General features: G+C 43.2%; 1 protein-coding gene across 1 annotated transcript in view; it reads left to right on the top strand.

Annotated features, from left to right (window-relative positions):
* The window catches only part of UPK1A (uroplakin 1A), a 12,057-nt gene extending 5,629 nt beyond the window's left edge, over positions 1-6,428 (top strand). The window contains exons 4-8 of the mRNA XM_006867355.1: positions 716-790; positions 925-1,032; positions 3,897-4,076; positions 6,218-6,301; positions 6,384-6,428. Coding sequence (XP_006867417.1) covers positions 716-790; positions 925-1,032; positions 3,897-4,076; positions 6,218-6,301; positions 6,384-6,428 — 492 coding nt within the window. The remainder of the gene's footprint in view (positions 1-715; positions 791-924; positions 1,033-3,896; positions 4,077-6,217; positions 6,302-6,383) is intronic.
* The last annotated feature ends 12,418 nt before the right edge of the window (positions 6,429-18,846 follow it).

Below are 18,846 nucleotides of genomic sequence, written 5' to 3'. Positions count from 1 at the left end.
AGTTAACAGCATTTACCTCTAGTCACTTAACTCTTGCATTCCTCCCTGTGTCTTCTGCTAACCTCCCTCTTGTTGTATATTACCTGCCCTGTCACCCTTGTTAACTAACATGTGTCTACACTCTAGTCCATGAATAATTTTCCCTTCCCTTAACCCTGTAACCCTCATAGAAATGATCTTTTTATCAAGAAAATCTCTTTTTGAGTGTGTTCCTTTATTATTATTATTACTAACTTTAAATGTGAATTGAGTGAAGGTTTAGAGAACAGATCATCAGTTTTACCTTCAACAAATAAAACACTTCGTTTCATGACGATGAATGTAATACCCCACATGTACTACCAGTTAACAGTATTTGCCTCCATTCACTTTCATTCTTTATTATCTTTTTATTCTGTTTTTCTGTGAACTTTCTGAAGCATCTTCGTATTTGCATGATATTTTTGTGTGGATTTCATTTTACTATATATAAAAACCGACTCGACAGTACTTAACAACAATGACAATATATTTAAAAAAAAAATGCTCAGCATACAAAAAAGTTCAAACAATTGTACGGCAAACACCTGTAGACTCACCAGATTGCAGCTGTCATTCAGACTGCCGTAGACGTATAAGTATATATTACATATCTCCCCAGGATCAGGCCTTGGGGGGGGGGGCTGTGATTCCCAGGCTTGTCTCTGACGGCCACCCCCCCTTCTGTCTCCTCCAGTACCTGGTGCTCATGCTTATTGTCTACATCTTTGAGTGCGCTTCCTGTATCACGTCCTATACCCACCGAGACTACGTGAGCCATGGGCTGGGCAGAGGCCAGGGGAGGGCTGTGACTTTGGAGGAGGCTGGTGAGGCTCTTGGAGGTTGGGGGGCAGCCTCTCTTCCCTTCCTTCCCTGCTAGACTCTGTTCTTCTTGACCCTCCATAGATGGTGTCCAACCCATCCCTGATCACCAAGCAGATGTTGACCTTCTACAGCGCAAACACGGACCAAGGCCAGGAGTTGACCCGTCTCTGGGATCGTGTCATGATGGAGGTGGGCCAGCGTGCGATGGGCCAAAGGAGACAGTGGTGGCTTGTTGTTGTTGTTATGAAGTGCTGTCAAGTCAGTTCCAACCCATAGTGACCCTGTATAGGGTTTCCAAGGAGCAGCTGGTGAGCTTGACCCACCAACCTTGCAGTTCAAATGGCTTTGCAGTCTGGTGCATTAACCCACAGCGCCACACTGAGACTCCATTAATGATATGTGGAAGACCCAGATTGGATTCCCAGTCAGGGAGATACATCCATGGCCACCACCCATCTGTCTGTGGAGGCTTGCATGTAGCCATCAGAGTTTTCAGACGAAGATGGATTTAGGAAGAAGGGTTTGCCAATCTGCTTCTGAAAACCAGCCACTGAAAGTCCTATGGACCACAACAGTCTGCTCCACAGCTATCACGGGGGTGTGGCAGCCCCAGGCACTGTGTCTTTGTTGTGCATGGATTCACCATAAGTTGGGCTGTGTCCATAGCAGCTAAAAGCAATGGCGGGTTGGAGAGCATTGCAGGGAGGGCCTGGGGCTCAGTCCTCTAAAGTAGATGAGTGAGAACTTCACTCAGGAGGGCTCCTTTCATTGCCATTTTTCAGGTGAGACACAGGCTCAGAAAGGGAAGTTCAGGGTCACACAACTGGTAAGTGACAGAGTTGGGATTCAAACCCGGCAGCCTAGATCCAGAGTCCTGCTCTTAACCATTACACTATTGTTCTTAGTGTTGTGGAGTCAGTTCCAACCCATACCAACCCTGTATAGCGGTTGGTGTGCTTGAACCGCTGACCTTGTGGTTAGCAGTCCAGCGCTTATCCTACAGCACCACACCAGGACTCCCCATTACACTATAATGCCTCAATAATAATAATGATGGTGGTGGTGGTTGTGTTTCACTGTGTTGGTTCCAAGTTACAGAGACTCTGTATCGGGTTTCTGAAGCTATAAATCTTTATGGGAGCAGAAAGCCTCACCTTTTTTGTGCAGAGTGGCTGGTAGATTTGAACTTCTGACCTTGCGGTTAGCAGCTCAATTTGTAATCTGCTAAATTACCAGGGCTCCTTAATAATAATGACATTGTTGTTGTTAAGTGCTGTCGAGTCAGTTCCAACCCATACCAACCCTGTATAGGATTTCCAAAGAGCAGTTGGTGGATTTGAATCACTGACCTTGGGGTTCAAACTGACCTTGCGATCCAGCGCATTACCCTACAGCACTACACCAGGACTCCAATTATAATGACAGCAAACATTTACTGAGGGCTATGCGCTGGACAGCAAGAGCAATTTGAACCACAATGTTGGCGGTTCTAGCCCACTAGCGGCTCCTCAGAAATCCTGTACAGACAGGGTCGCTATGAGTTGGAACTGACTGGATGGCACTAAACAACAATGACAATTTTCATTTCAAGGAGCCCTGGTGGCACTGTAGGAAAAGAACTGACAAGGACTGATGACCAGGGGGCCAGGGTGGGGTACACCCTTTGGTTGGTTGATGATGCCTGGAGGGCATTGTAACCATGGCAATGAAATGATATACAATAGGATGAATGTAAAGCTAATGTTCTCCCATGTAAACTATCACATAATTCAGAATGAAACAATTTAAAGAAACAAAAACATTGACAAGGTCGGCAATTGGGAGCCTTCAGTCACTTCAGAGAAGAAAAATAAGGCTATCTTCTCCTATAAAGGTTTGCAATCTTGAAAATCCTAAGTCAGAATAGACTCACTGGCAATGAGTGTGATTTTGAGGGCGGAAACTTTTATTTAGCACTGTTCTGGTGTGGCGCTGTAGGATATAAGCACTGGACTACTAACCGCAAGGTCAGCGGTTCAAACCCACCAACCACTCCTCAGAAACCCTATGCAGGGTCACTAGGAGTAGGTGTTGGCTTGACAGCACACACAACAACCACAAAAGCACTTTTTGCGTAGTGGGTTATGCGTTGGACTGCTATCTGCAAAGTCAGCAGCTGAACTCTTCAGCTTGGCCTTGGGAGAAAGATGAGGCTTTCTGCTCCTGTAAGGATTAGTTGTTGTTGTATGCTATCAAGTCGGTTCAGACTCATAGCCACCCTGTACAGGGTTTCCAAAAGCAGCTGGTGAGTTTGAACTGCCAACCTTGCAGTCAATGAAGTTAGCCATCCAGTTCTAGCGTTGGAAACTCTATATAGGGTCGCTGTGACTCAGAAAAGACTTGGTGGCACACAACATAACAGTAGCAGCAGCAGCAACAAAGCAATTTTCAGGCTTATTCAATCCTTACAGCCATAAGGGAGATGCTATGGGTAATCTTTTCCAGGTGAGGAAACTGAGACAAGAAACCACATGGCTTCCTAACAGTGCAGGGCAAGAAGGATTCAAACCCAGGGTACCAAGTTCCAGGAGCCATAGGCTTCACCAAACTCAACATGATGCTGCATCTCAAGAAGAGGAAACTGAGGGCCCATGGGAAGTAGAAGATCTTTTGGACCCAGGTCACACAGCTGGCCAGGATTCGAACCCATGTTTGAAGGATACCTGAGCCTGTTTTCACCTCTCAGAGGCCACAAATCCAGACCCCTACAGAGAGCATAAGGTCGCTATGGGTCGGTACCGACTCAATGGTACCTAACAACAACAACAGCAGAGACCAGTAAAAGTCAGGAATCTGCCTTTTCTGTCATTTACTGTTGTTTTTGTTGACAACTTAAGCACAAATGTGGGTTTCCTCTAAATCCGTCATCAGCCTTACACACACACACAAACTCCCCACTTTGAAGGCTCAGGGCATAGGGGAACTGTTTGTTTCTTCACTGTGTGGCCTCAAGTGAGCAGCTGCCCCTCTCTGAGCCTTAGCCTGCCTGACCTCCTCCCTGGCTCTCTCTCCAGCAAGAGTGCTGTGGCACCTCCGGGCCCATGGATTGGGTGAACTTTACATCAGCCTTCCGGAAGGCCACTCCGGAGGTGGTGTTTCCCTGGCCCCCATTGTGCTGCCGCAGGACTGGCAACTTCATCCCCCTTAACGAGGAAGGCTGCCGGGTAGGCCACTTGGACTACCTGTACACCAAGGTGAGTTTCCCACGTCTTCTCCTGCCTCTGCTGTCCCTGTGTCTGTCCCTCTCTGCCCTGATTCTTTCTGGCTTCTTCTCTGGCTCTCCTATCTCTCCCTTCCTCCCACTGTCTGCACATCTCCCTCCCCCTTCTGTCTGGCTCTCTCAACAGTCTGTCCATCTGGCCCTTCCTTCTTCTGACTGCCCTGTCCCTTTCTGGGTCTGGGTCTCTCCTTGATGTCCGTTGAACCTCTCCTCCTCCTTGTTTCTCTCTTGCTCTTTCTTTTTTTCCCTCCCTCCCTCCTCCTATCTTCTTCCCCTCCCATCTTTCTGTTGCCCTTGTGATGGGATTTCTCTTTTCCCATTCCTTCTCTCTCCTCTCTCTATCTTTCTCATCTGTCTCCCTCTCTCACACGCCCTGTGTCCCTCATTCCCTTCTCTTTCTTTCTAAAGTGATACAGTCTCTCTCTTGGCTTTCCCAAGAGCCTAGTAGGGTGCCCAGCCCCTTACCAGACCTTTTCCATGCTGTTCCCACTGACTCTTCCCACCAGCCCTGGTGGAAGTCACAGGTAAGGTGGCAGAAGGTTCTCAGACTGTCCTATGCATCAAAATCACCTGGAGGACTTGTGAAAATACCCCGGGTTCTGATTCAGGGTGTCTGGGTGGGACCCAAGCATTTGCCTTTTTAGTAAGTCCCCACATGATGCCCATCCTGGTCATACTCTAAGCATCACTGTCTTAGGGGAGGGCACTTGCCTTAGCAAATCAGTAGGATGGATTCAGGGGTGGTTCCTTCCAGAACTGCCACCTGCAACTTTTCTCAGGTTGTGTGGGCCCAGAGATGATAACAGCAGCAACACAAAACCAATCATGACGGATGTTTATTGTCCCAGGCATTCTTCTAAGTATGTGACGTTTTTATCATACGTAATCCTGATCACAACTTTGTAGGGTAAAGATTATAAAGCAGTTGCCATTAAGTCTGTTCTGACTCATGGTGGTGTCAGAGTATAACTATGCTTCACAGGGTTTTCAGTGGTTGATTTTTCAGAAGTAGATTTCCAGGACTTTCTTCTGAGGTACTCCTGGGTGGACTTGAACTTCCAGTCGTTTGGTGAGCATCTGAGTGGTTAGCATTTTTGGAGTTGTTAGCATCTGAGGTAACCACTCCCCAAATTCTCATGTTATCCCTCATTTATAGTAATGACACTGAGAGATCACCTGTAAGTGAGTTAAGTTAGGGTTCCACTTCAGGCCATGAGACCCTAAACAGGGGCTTTAACCACGGCCAAGGGCGGAGTCCTGGTGTAGCACAGTGGGATAATGCACTGGACTGCAAGGTCGGTTTGAACTGCAAGGTCAGTGGTTCAAATTCACCAGCTACTCCTCAGAAATCCTATACAAGGGTCGCTATGAGTCAGAATTGACTCGATGACACTTAACAACAAAAACAAGGGAGAAGTGTCGAACCAGGAAAGGAAACCAAGAGGAGAACCAGCCCCAGTGGTCCTTCTGCTGGGAGGCCCTTCAGGATCGTGTCTTAGATGAGGTGTCATGGAGAAAATCATAACTCCAGTAAGCTAGTATGGCCATTTCCTGAGCCCTGACTCTGCAGAGGTTTACACACAGCATCTCATGAAATCCCTGAAACTGCTCTTCAAAAGCCAAGCTATCAAGATAGCCACCTCAGAGATGGGAAGACTGAGGCTCAGAGGCAGAGCTGGTCCCTCACTTGGACTGCAGGGCACGCATCCTGAACCTCTGCTCTCAGCTGCCTCCAAGGCTGAATGCAACTGACTCCGGTCTCACTCAACCTCAACTCTAATTGAAGAGGTATCGGAACCAGGCTGGTCCTAAAGGTATATTGTAAGTTTGTGGGCAGTATGAAAAACCCACTCTAAAAAGAACCACCCTCAAATTGTCAGAGCCCCAGCAGTCCTCAAGACGGTGCCTACCTGCATAGGACCTGCGTTCAATGTTACCTCTCTGGCTTCCCCAAACCACCTGGGAGGTAGAGACTTCATGATCCCCATTTTACAGATGAGGGAACAGGGGCTTGGGGAAGGAAGTGACTTTTCCTATGGTGCATAGGGACGCTTCCCCTCAGCTGCCAACCTCCCTGGACATCTTCTCAAAACCTCATTTGCCCCCCCGACACAGGGCTGCTTCGAACACATTGGCCATGCCATCGACAGCTACACGTGGGGCATCTCATGGTTTGGGTTCGCCATCCTGATGTGGACGGTGAGAGTCAGGGAGCCTATGGGCCAGTTGGGATGTGGGCATGGGGCTGGAGTGACCCTCACCTCACTGCCTCTTTGTCCAGCTCCCTGTGATGCTGACAGCCATGTATTTCTACACCACGATCTGAGGAGCAAGAAGGGCAGGCCAGGTGCGCACTCCAGCATCCTCTTCCTGTGTCCACTCCCTCTGGTTGGAGGTCACCTCCCTTGCCCTTCCCTCCTTCAACTTTCAATGACTCTTCAGGTTTCTGAACCTTTGAAGGGCCTTGGGGTGCCCTGAAGCCCCATGGACATGTGTACATGGACTCTGCCCATCACCCCGTTTCACTTGGCTGATTCCTGACTCTCTTTCGGGTCTCATCTTAAAGATCTCATCTGCAGGGGGTCCCTGAGCCCATCACCCCACCCAGATGTCTCTCTCGTAGCTCACCAGCTGCTCCTTCAGCTTCTGGGGTGTCAACGGTATCACAGAATAGTTGCCTGCTCTCTAGTAGCCTGGGACCATCATGAGTAGAGAGCCCGGTCCCATCATGTTCATGTTATTAGCCTACCACAGAGCTGAACATAGACTAGATACTCAATAAATACTGGTTGAATGGATGAAGTTGTTTTCTTCCGGGGCAAGGGTGAATGAACAAGAACTCTTTCAATGGAAGTAGCAGAAACCACACCAAATGGCCCTGGCTGAAGCAGATAATGGAATTTATTGGCTCATGTAACTGAGTCAGTGGGGCTGGTTTGAGGCACATCTGGATCCAGGTATTCAATCTAGATTTCCAGAAAACCTGCTTCATTCTCAGACAAGAGTTCTTTGGCAACACCAGACTTGCATCTTTATCATGAAACAGCAGCAAGAAAGGGCCTCTCTCCCAATAGCTTTAGCCAACATCTAGGAATTAAATCTCACTGTCTTGACTTGGGTTTTAGACTCATCCTTTGGTTGGGGAGGACAGAACAACTTGACTGGTTATGCTGAGGATGTATACAGTGGTGGAGTTGGGGAGGGTGGTAGTTTATCAAAGAAAATTCAGGGTGCAGGGTTATTGGGCAGGTACAGGGGCTGATAGCCTCCTCTGAAGAGCTGTGGCTTCCAGAAAGTTCTCTAAGGGATTCATGACAACAAACCATTTAAGAATCTCGTTGTCCCTCTTGTCATCCTTGAAGCAACCCCATCTTATGGCTGCCTTGTGATGATTAGGCTTTGCCACGGGGTCTTAGCTTCCTTTCTCATGTTCATTCGAATGTTGTTTCGCTGGGTCTTCTTTTGTTTCACTGGTCTGCAGATGGTCTTCAAACATTGAATCCAGATTTTCATTTAAAAATATATATATGCTTAAAAAAAATCTGTAATGTCAAAGAAGCCATTGTTTGCTAAGATAAAAAATAGGGAAGACCCTAACATCCATCAGCAGCAGATAGCTGCTGATACCTCATGGCATATCCTTGAACTGGAATTCTCTGTGGCTGTTAAGAAGATTAATCTAGTACAAATCTAGCAGTGTGGTGTGTTGTTGTTGTTATGTGTCATCGAGTCAGTTCCAACTCATAGTGACCCTGTATAGGGTTTCCAAGGAGTGGCTGGTGCGTTTGAACCACTGACCTTGTGGTTCAAACCTACCTTGTGGTCCAGTGCCACACTAGGACTCCTGGTATAGATACCTGAAAGTTTCATATGTGAGTATCCTTTATAGTAACCTAAATGACCACTGAAGGAGTTCTGGTAGCGTAGTGGTTACAGATTGGACTGCTATCCTTAGGATCAGCAGTTCAAAACTACCAGCTGCTCCGTGGGAGAAAAATGAGGTTTTCTGCTCCCATAAAGATTTATAGCCCCAGAAACCCTGTATAGGGTCGCTATGGGTTGGAACCGACTCCAAGGCACATAACAACAACAATAACAATAAATGACCACCAGTAGTGGGTTGGCTAAATTGGCTATGCTATGTTCATATTCTAGAATATTCTGTAATAGTTAAAACAATAATAGTAATAATGAGTTAGCTCTCTAGGCTTTAACATGCAAAGAACTCCAAGAAATACAGAGTAGAAACAATTACAAAGTACATAACAAAACAATTCCTGTAGAAACATATACATCAAACAAAGGAGGGGGCTTGAAAAAGTTCATGGGGAAATGGAATGAAAAGATAATGGAATTTTCTCACAAATTTTTGAAGCCCCGTTTTAATAATGAGTATACTTGAGGGCAAGGAGCTCTGGTAGCGTAGTGGTTACGAATCGGGCTGCGAACCGTAAGGTCAGCGGTTCGAAACTACCAGCTGCTCCGCGGGAGAAAGATGAGGCTTTCTACTCCCGTAAGGATTTACACCCTCAGAAACCCTGTACAGGGTCGCTATGGGTCGGAACCGACTCGACGGCACTTAACAACAACAACAACAACAATACTTGAGGGCAGCAGAGTTGACCAATGGAATTTTTAGACTTGTCTTAATTGGTTAATGTTTAAAAATATCTTTAAAAGAATGCTGAAAATATTTTTTAAGGCAAATATCATTTATAACATTCCCACTTAAAAGATTATAAAACGCTATTTATAACTTTTAAAAACATATATGTTGTTGTTGTTAAGTGCCATCGAGTTGGTTCTGACCCATAACGACCCTGTAAAGGGTTTCCGAAGAGCAGCTGGTGAGCTTGAATCGACTTTGTGGTTCAAACTGACTTTACAGTCCAGTGCATTAATCCACAGCACCACACCAGGACTCCTTTTTTTATATAGTACTGGTGTGGTGCTATAGGATAAGCACTAGACTACTAACCAAAGTGGGGCACTGTAGGTTAATGCGCCAGACAGCAAAGTCATTTAAACTGCAAGGTCGGAGGTTCAAGCTCACCAGCTGCTACTTAGAAACCCTATACAGGGTCACTATGTGTGGGAACAAACTCAACAGCACTTAACAACAAGTAACCAAAAGACCGGGTGCTCAAACCTACCAGTCGCTCCTCAGAAACCCTATACACAGTGGCTGAGTCAGAACCAACTCACTGGCACTTCATAACAGCAACATCTATATATACTTATAGGAGCACTAGTAGCGTTGTAGGATAATCACTAGACTGCTAGCCACAAGGTCTGTGGTTCAAGTCCACCAGCCACTCCATGGGAGAAAGATGAGGCTTTCTGTTCCAGTAAAGATTTCTAGTTTCCGAAACCCTTATACAGGGTCATTATAAATCAGAAGTGACTCTATGGCACTTAACAACAATGTATACTTGTACAGGCACACACACGTTTAATGGAATGATGCTTTCAAGACTGCTTTGCAACTTGCTTTCTTCACTTAGCCATACACTGGTCATCTTTCCATGTCAGCATATATAAATTTGGACTCCTGGCGTGGTGCTGTAGGATAAGTGCAGGACCACAAGGTCAGCTTGAACCACAAGGTTGGTGGTTCAAACTCACTTGGAAACCCTATACTGGGTTGCTATGAGTCAGAACCAACTCTGTGGCACTTAACAACAACAACGTATATAAATTCACTTCATTTACTTATTTATTTTTTACTGTTATGTGTTATGGTATGTCTTAGAACATAGGCCCATCATACATCCATTAAAAAGGCAAGGAGCAGAACTTAATCCGTGCAATCTTTCTTTCTTTTGCTTTTGGCTTTAACAAACAAAAGTTTTTTCTCTTATAGTCTAGGAGGCTAGAAGTTTGAATACAGAGCGATGGAGTTAGAAGACTCTTCTCTGTCAGCTCTAGGGGAAGGTCATTGTCTACTTCCAACATCTGTGGGCCCCAGCGTTTCTTGAAGTACATGTTTCTTAACATCAATCTCTCCCTGGGTCTAGATGGTTCTCAGCTCAGGGACCCCGGGTCTAAAAGATGTGCTCCACTCCCAGCTCTTGTTTCTTGGTGGTAGCCAGGCCTTTCCTTCTCTACTCTCTCTTTTTTTTTCTTTTTTTAAAACTTTTTTTTGTGTGATGTGAGTGAAGGTTTACAGAACAGATAATGAGTTTTAAATTATTTCATTTCTCTAAAGATTTGTTATTGTTGTGTACTGTTGAGTCAGTTTCAACACATACCGACCCTATAAGGTACAGGGTTTCCAAGGAGCAACTGGTGGGTTTGAACTGCTGACTTTGTGGTTAGCAGTCCTGTGCTTATCCTACAACACCATGCCAGGACTCCTTTATAAAGATAATTTATATGTATTTCCAAGAAAGGACTCCTCTCAGGAGGGAAGTGAATTTTACAAAGATCATATATGAGTTTTTGAAAACAAAAATGAACAAAGACATTTCTAAAATACTGAACCACATACAGCTTTACTTTCCAAACTGAAAATTTAAAAGCACCATTTAGATGTGGCACATACCATACTTGAACTCACAGGAGGTTCTTCAGGTTAACCAGACTAACTGGCTTTACTGCAGGTTCTACAATGAAACTTAACCCTCCTCCCTCAGCAGATATTTGACCTGCTGTAAATGTGTAGAGGAAAGGGGACATTCCATCTTAATCTGCTTTTTAATTCAGGTGTGTCATTACGAGCAAGTCCAGGGTGACTTCCTCTATGACTTCTCACCAATTTCCCTCCCTGAGCCTTAATCTGTCCCTCTGTATAATGGGGACTAGGGCAATCCCTATCTCATGATACACATTCTAAGAGCTCAGGCAAAGGTAAACCATTTTTTACGATGAATCAAGAATTTTTCCTCAATGCTGTGTAACTAGCACCAAATACAGGAATAAACTGCCTAGTGAGTTGAGATTGCAGCTGTCTCTGGGAAACTCTGATTTCAAATGTTTGGGATTCAGATGCTAATTCACTCTCATGACTCACATATATGTTCCTATAAAAGTAAAGTACTGTTTGAAAATGCTTAAGTGTTCTCGCTAAAAGAACTGCAAGCTATGGGCTCAGCATGTACTGGAATTAACATGAGATTTTTGGCTGGACTCATTAAAGATTGTGAATTTAGTGGAGACTGATCGTTGTAAAATCCGTTTTTCCCTTAAAAATCACACTGCAAAAGAATATTTAATGACCAAGGGAAATAATCCAGAAATTGTTAAGTATATTACAGTGTAGTATAGCAGGATGATCCCTTTACTGACACATACATAAAGATGTATGTGCTTACAATAAAAACAAAGCAAAAACCAGCCTCCTAAATGTTATCATTGGTTACTGAAGAAGAAAAGGAAGACACTAACAGGGGATTTTTATTTCACCTCTTGGGCATTTGGGTATTTTCCAAATTTCCTGTGATGGTTATTGCTTTTGTTCTTCAAACAAATCAGGAAATAAATAGTAATGAAAATGCCATGGATGGACATGACATAGGCATCGAGAGAAAGAATTATTCTGCTAAACAGTTTCAAATTTTTACCTGAGTTGTTGAGACTGATCACTTCTTGAACTGTCAAAGTTGGTCAGTGGGCCATTGGGCAGGTCTTCACTCTGTCCCATAATCCTCACTGCCTTCTCAAGCTCCTACCTGGCCACATACCTGCAGAATGCAGCTCAGCCGGCCTGGCAACAGCATGCTTGGCCAAGGCAGGTCTCAGCCTGCAAGACTCGGAGATCTGCTCCCATGAGTGAGAGGGAAGCAAAGAGGTTAAGGACCAGGACCTCTTGAGGTTGAAGAAACCATGTGATAACTCTTCCTACTACACTCCTAGGCCTCTTACCTTCCATGATTCCCCAACATCTTTAGCACAAAGTCCAGGTCCTCACTCTGGTACTGAGAATCTGCTTTGACCAGAACCCTTGACACCTCCCTAAGCTTATCTCTCTTCTGCCTCACTGAACAAAATCGCTTCCACTTTCTGAGGTCACAGTAATGGAAGGAATAAACCTACTGTTATATAGCAATCAAGCAGAACACATATTTCTAACTCTATCCACTGTGGCTTGCAACAATTCAAAGAGGACAAGTTGGTTTACTACTAAAACGTAAAACTCACACCCAACTGAATCTTCTTCTGGGGATCTAGTCTGCCTATGAATTCACACGTGTGTGCAAAGACTTAAATTGTTGTTGTTAAGTGCCGTGGAGTCATTTCCAACACATAGCGACCCTGTATAGGGTTTCTAAGGAGCAGCTGATGGATCTGAACTGCCGATCTTGTGGTTCATAGTCTAGTGCTGATCCTACAGTGCCACAAAGACTTAGATACAAGAGTAATTGAGAAAGCTGCAACTGAGAAACAGACTAAATCACATCAGAAGGGAACAAATTAAATAGCCCTTTCTTTCACATCACACAATGCTATGCAGCCAAGTTTAAAGGGAGCCACAATGCAAGTTGGTATCCTAGGTTGGGTTGTGGTAGATAGAAAAAAAGACTTTAGTAAAAACAAACAAACAAACAAAAACAATTGAGTAAAGTCTGGAGTTTAGTTAAATATTGTGCTGGTGCTCCTTAGTATTGATAAGCATACCATGATCCTGCAAGATAGTTACATTCGGAGAAACTGGGTGAGAATCAGAAAGGACTGGCTGGCAATGAGTTTTGTTTTTTAATTTTGGGTAGGAGGGTAAGGTATCATCAGTCTTCTGACACCAATTCTAAATATCTTCTCAAACACCAACTGCAAATGTACTTCTAATCCCAACCACCTGGAGTTAGGTCAACTCTTACACTAAGGAGCACAGTCTCCAGATTGCCAAGTCTGCCCAAGACTTCAGACACCAGTCACAACTTCAGGGGTCCCCAGAACACCTGCACTTCTGATCAACTGGCTTCAAATTTACAGGTTCCCATTACTCACCAGCTACTCCTTAGAAACCCTAAGAGGGTCGCTATGGGCTGGAACCAATTTGACAGCTCTTAACAACAACATTACCCACTCAGGACACCAGTCACGAGCTCAGGAGTGCCCAAGACACCCAAGCCTCTAACCTGCTGGTTATAAATTTAGGGATTCTCACTACCCCTCGGGTTTGATAATTTACTAGAACAATTCACAGAACTCAGCAAAGCATTATATTTATAATTTTAGTTTTATTATAAAGAATACAAGATTTGGGAGGTTCCAACCCAAAGCTTCAGTGTACCAATGGCTGTATTACTTTTTGTGCAGCGAAGTCTATCACCAGCCAGGAAGCTGATCCAAACTTTGTCCAGAGGTTTTATTGGGGTTCATTAAGTAGGCATGATTGAATCTTTGGTCATATGGTTGAACTCCATCCCTCTCCCTTTCCTGGAGGTCAGGAAGGTGCGTCTTTCTGGCATGGCTAGTACCCACACAAAAGTCACCTCATTAACACAGCCTATCAGGTGTAGTCTAGAGTTCTAATGAATAACAAAGATATTATAATCCCTCAGGAAACTCCAAGAATTTACAAGAACCAAGAACAAAGACCAAATACATTGGGTAAAGTAATTCTCCATTCCACCAGGGCATACATGATCTCTCCATACTATCTTTGCAGTTTTTCTGCAAATTAAAAATTCTTCCAAAATAAAAAGTTTATTTTTAAAAAACGGAATGCATGTTCTTGTATATTTTAAACCCAAAAAGGAGAAAAGTACATCCAAGTTTATGTATGCATTTATATCTTTCTTATAAATGTGCTTCATTTTTAGAATTGTTGCTAGTTGCTGTCAAGTCAACTCCTGAGTCATGATGACCACTTGTACCGTAGGATAGATAATCTTTTCACTGGTTGATTTTCAGAAGCAGATCACCAGGTCTTTCTTACTGGTTTGTTTTAGTCTAGAAGCTCCTCTAAAACCTATTCAGCATCATAAAACCTGTTGATGTTGAGTTAACTGTGTCTTATGGTTACCCCATCCCATGTGTTACAGAGTAGAACCACTCTGTTAAAGAAAATGCCATCCCCCTGTCCCTCTATTTAAACTTAATTCTTAACTCTTAACAGAACGGAAAAACTCTTGATAAAGACAACTCTAGGAAAAGTTTAAATAATAATATAAGCCATAATTAGTCTATAGAATGCAGATACACAAACTTGCTGATTAAATGAATGACAACCTGTCATTTAAAATTTCCCTTTGGAGAAATCCCTCAGAGTCTAGATAAAAGAATCAAAATTGGAGTGTGATGATCTAATTTCTTCAGAGGGGTGCTCCCTGTTTAAGAATATTTTTTTCTGCCCAAGTGTCCTTTTTAACTCTAATTGACTAATTGACCAGACTGTTTTCTTTCAACTGTTGGTGTCACAAGTGGGATCCAGAGAAGACCTTTCCCTTTACTGACCCCATGATTGGTGAATGAACACATAAGGATCCTTTGTATCCACTGTTTCCCTCACCAATCTCAAAGCATCTTGGGAATCAGTATTGCTTGGACTCGAGCTCTGTTCTTTGCATTTTGAACTCCCAGTTTTATTGAGCAACTCAGACTAGGCTCAACTCAGGCTTGGAGTCAGGCAACACCTTGGTAAGTAACCCTTTTGTTCTATTTATTTGGGATGTGAAGCATGAACCCCTGTGCCTTTAGACAGCATTTAATGGAGACCTGTTTGGTGATGGTGCTGTCATGTGGAGTTGGTTCTGACTCATAGTGACCCTGCATTGAGTTTCGGAGGCTGTAAATCTTTACAGGAGCAGAAAGCCTCATCTTTCTCCCGCAGAATGGTTGGTAGTTTCGAACTGCTGACCTTGATGTTAGCAGCCTGACTTGGAACCATTACACTACTCATTTTAGGGATTAAGGAATTCTACACATGAGCCCCTTCTGTTTTGACTCTGGAATCCCATGTTTCTTAGGAATGGGTTGATAATATGAAGGTGACTTGAATTTTGAGTAACCACTCTGGGGAAGTACATGAATAATTTCTTTTAGAAGGATAAACATTACAGTTAGTTCCTATGTGGTTGTTGTTGTTCTTAAGTGCTAATGAGTCATTTCCAACCCATAGCAACCCTGTATAGGGTTTCCAAGGAGCAGCTAGTGAGCTTGAATCACCAACCTTGTGGTTCAAACGACTTTGCAGTCCAGCACATTAACCCACAGCACTACACCAGGACACCTTATGTGGTAGAGGTCCCAAATGTCCAACTTCCAAATTGCTGAACCACTCCATGATCTCTAATATTAATTCCATCACCTCTAATATTAGTCGTTGTTGTTGTTAAGTGCCATTGAGTCAGCTCTGACCCATAGTGACCTTGTATACATTTTCCAAGGAGCAGCTGTTGAGCTTGAACTGCCGATGTTATGGTTCAAATGACCCATGTTACTATTAAGTACCCTAAATACTTAGTACTCTCTCTCCATCTTTGGGCTCCATAATTCTAAACACTATCTCACAGAACTCGTGAACCATTAAGAAAATGTTTCAGCAGTTATGGAGGCTGGCAAGCTTCAGCCTGGAGGATTCTCCTAACTCACATGGTTGCAGGGGTTTACCAACTCCAACTGGCAAATCAGATGACAGGCTGCTGGCTCTCAAAACCGAAGAAGTTGGCAAATCAGGTCAAATGACAGGCTGCTTACTCATGTTCCAAAAACAGGGAATTAGATGACAATAAGTCAGATGCATGAGTTTATGTGGGGAATATTGCTGATGTTTTGATGTTCTTTATATTTTCTAGATATCAGAAACCGCTCTCTTTTCTCCTCAGCTATAGTTTGTTTGGGGGTCTGGTATGACACTATAGAATAAGCACTGGGAGGCTAACCACAAAGTCAGTGGTTCCCTATATCTGACTATAGAGAGTTGCTATGACTCAGAACTGACTCAATGGCACTTAACAAAATAACAACATTGTTTTGCCAACAACACCAAAGTAATGAAACATTAATCTTTTCTCTTTCCCTGATCTCTCCAAAATGAGAGCATTTTTATTCTATGGCAATAGAATTATCCACATAAATTCATTAAGAAATTATTCTCTTTGTTATTGTTGTTTTATTGTTAAGTGTTGTTGAGTCGGTTCTGACCAATGGTGACCCTGTATAGGGTTTGCTAGGAGCAGCTGGTGAGCTTGAACTGCCGACCTTGTGGTTCAAACCAACTTTGCAGTCCAGCGCATTAACTCACGGTGCCACACCAGGACTCCATCCTCTTTGTTAAAAGGACATAATTGGAAACCTTGCACAAGGGCTTTAAAAAGCTCATGAAAAAATAAAGTTGAAAGATAATGGAATTTATCCACGAACTTTTTGTAGTCTTTTCTTATAACCAAGCTTTGACTGGGGCATAATATTTAAAGTGATGAGTAGAGAATTGGTTATGACCAGATACATTTAAGGAAAAGATTAAATTTATGGAGCCAGTGCTTACAAACCCCACCAGGAAAACTAGATTGGTATTTGATTTATAAGGTTTCTAAAAAGCTTTATAGGTTAGTTAAGAAGGTTACTTCCAGGCTAGGAAACTTATAATATTTGGAGGCCACAAAAAGAAACTCACCCAAATTTGTGGGTTTTACAAGTGAAATCTGGTGGCAAGTTTTTGGCTTGGCTAATTAGCCTCAAGAGGCTTTTACCAATTGATTCTGAGATTCCTTAAGAAAACTTCCAATAAAACATATTTGGAATGAGGGCTTCCAGTGCTGTATCAGTTTGCTGAAAGATTTCTCTTTGTATTCCTTCAATTCCAGGAGCCTTGTTCTTTGCCAATGCCTTCAGTGCACACTGGACTTCTTCCTTTAGTATCATTGCCTCCTGATCATATGCTGCCTTTTACAATTAGAACAATGACCATTTCTTTTTGGTACAGTGACTTTGTGTATTTCTTCCATCTTCTTTTGATGCTTTCTACATCATTCAATATTTTGCCTGTATGATTCTTCAGTATTGGAAGGGGAGGCTTGAATTTTTTCCTCAGTTCTTTGTGCTCCAGAAATGCTGAGCATATTCTTCCCTTTTGTTTTTCTAATTCCAGATCTTTGCACATTTCACTATAGTATTTGACTTTGCAACACCCTTACTCAGGACATAGCCCTGATGCTGATTCAATGTAAGGGGGAGCTTCCCTAGGGTGTGGCCTACATTATCTTTTATCCTACAAGAGATAAAAGGAGAGAAAAGCTAGCCAAGAAAGGAGATCTGACTACCATCAAAAAAGAAGAGCTGGGAGTGAAGTGAATCTTTTGGACCCAGGATCCCTGAGCTGAGAACCTCCTAGACCAACCCAGTAGAAAATTTACACCAAGATACATGTACGTTTCCAAGGGACACTAGGTACACAGGTGTTGAAAGGGAACAAGAGAGCCAACACAGAGAAAGCCTTTCCCTAGAGCTGGCCCCCTGAATTTGAACTTCTAGCCTTCTAAACTCTTGCAGAATACATTTCTGTTTGTTAAATCTATCCACTTGTGGTATTTCTGTAATAGTCGCACTAAATGACTACATCACATATCTAGAGGTTTATTGTTTTGTGTTTGACTGCTGTGTGGGTGGTGGTGGTGACTGTTCTGTCCAGTCAGTTCTGACTCATAGTGACCTGGTCACTATAAGGCTTTTGAGGCTGTAAATCTTTACAGGAGCAGAAAGTCTCATCTTTCTCCTATAGAGTAGCTGGTAGATTCAAACTACTGACCTTGTGGTTAGTAGCCTAACACGCAACCCACTACACTACCAGACCTCCTTGTGTGGGTAGTAAGAAGCACCCAATAAGGTTCTTTTCAGTGGGATTCAGGCATCAAATTCTTTTGATGTTTTCAGAATACTCAACCTCCCATTTCCAGGCTGTGGGGGATGTGTCCTTCTTCAGGAATTAGATCTTGGAGGGCTGATTATACCTGTTTGAGGTAAACTTGGGATCAATTTATTAGAATTTAGGGATTTTGAGTTTGGCTAGCTAATTTGAGCTTTAGGATTCCATTGTGTTTTTTCTACTTTTCCAGATGCCTGTAAATGATAGAGCAATGCAGATGTTGGAAGATAGGCATAACATACAAATTTCCTTGATAACAAGTTTGTAAAATGTGTGCCTCAATCAGTAGACAATTCAAAAGGCATTTTAAGTCCTTTTTGTTTTCAGCAAGCAAGGTTGTATCATCTGCATATCACGGGTTGTTAATGAGTCTTCCTCCAGTCCTTTGCCACATTCTTCTTCATACAATCCAGCTTCTCAGATTATTTGCACAGAGTACAGATTGAATAAGTATGGTGAAAAAATGCAACCCTGGTGTACACCTTTTCTGATTTTAAATCATTCAGTGTTCCCTTGTTCTGTTTGAACAGCTGTCTCTTGGTCTGTGTACATGTTCCTTGTCAGCACAATTAAGTGTTCTGGAATACTCATTCTCTATCATGTTGTCCATAGCTTGTCATGATTCACACAGTCAAAAGCCTTAACATAGTCAATAAAGCACAAGTAAACATCTTTCTGGTAGTCTCTGCTTTCAGCCAAGATACTCTGACATCAGCAATGATTTCTTGTTATCTTCTGAATCCAGCTTGAGTTTCTGGCAGTTCCCTATCAATGAACTGTTGCAGCAGGTTTTGAATTATCTTTAGCAAAATTTTACTTGCATGTGATATTAATGATATTGTTCAATGATTTCTGCATTCCATTGGGTCACTGCTCTTTAGAATGGGCACAAGTATGGATCTCTTCCAGTCAGTTGGCTATTTTCCAAATTTCTTGG

This window comes from Chrysochloris asiatica, unplaced genomic scaffold, assembly GCF_000296735.1.
Source record: "Chrysochloris asiatica unplaced genomic scaffold, ChrAsi1.0 scaffold00104, whole genome shotgun sequence".
NCBI lineage: Eukaryota > Metazoa > Chordata > Mammalia > Afrosoricida > Chrysochloridae > Chrysochloris > Chrysochloris asiatica.
Note: the sequence above shows the minus strand (reverse complement) of the source record. Positions and strands in the feature narration are given on the sequence as shown.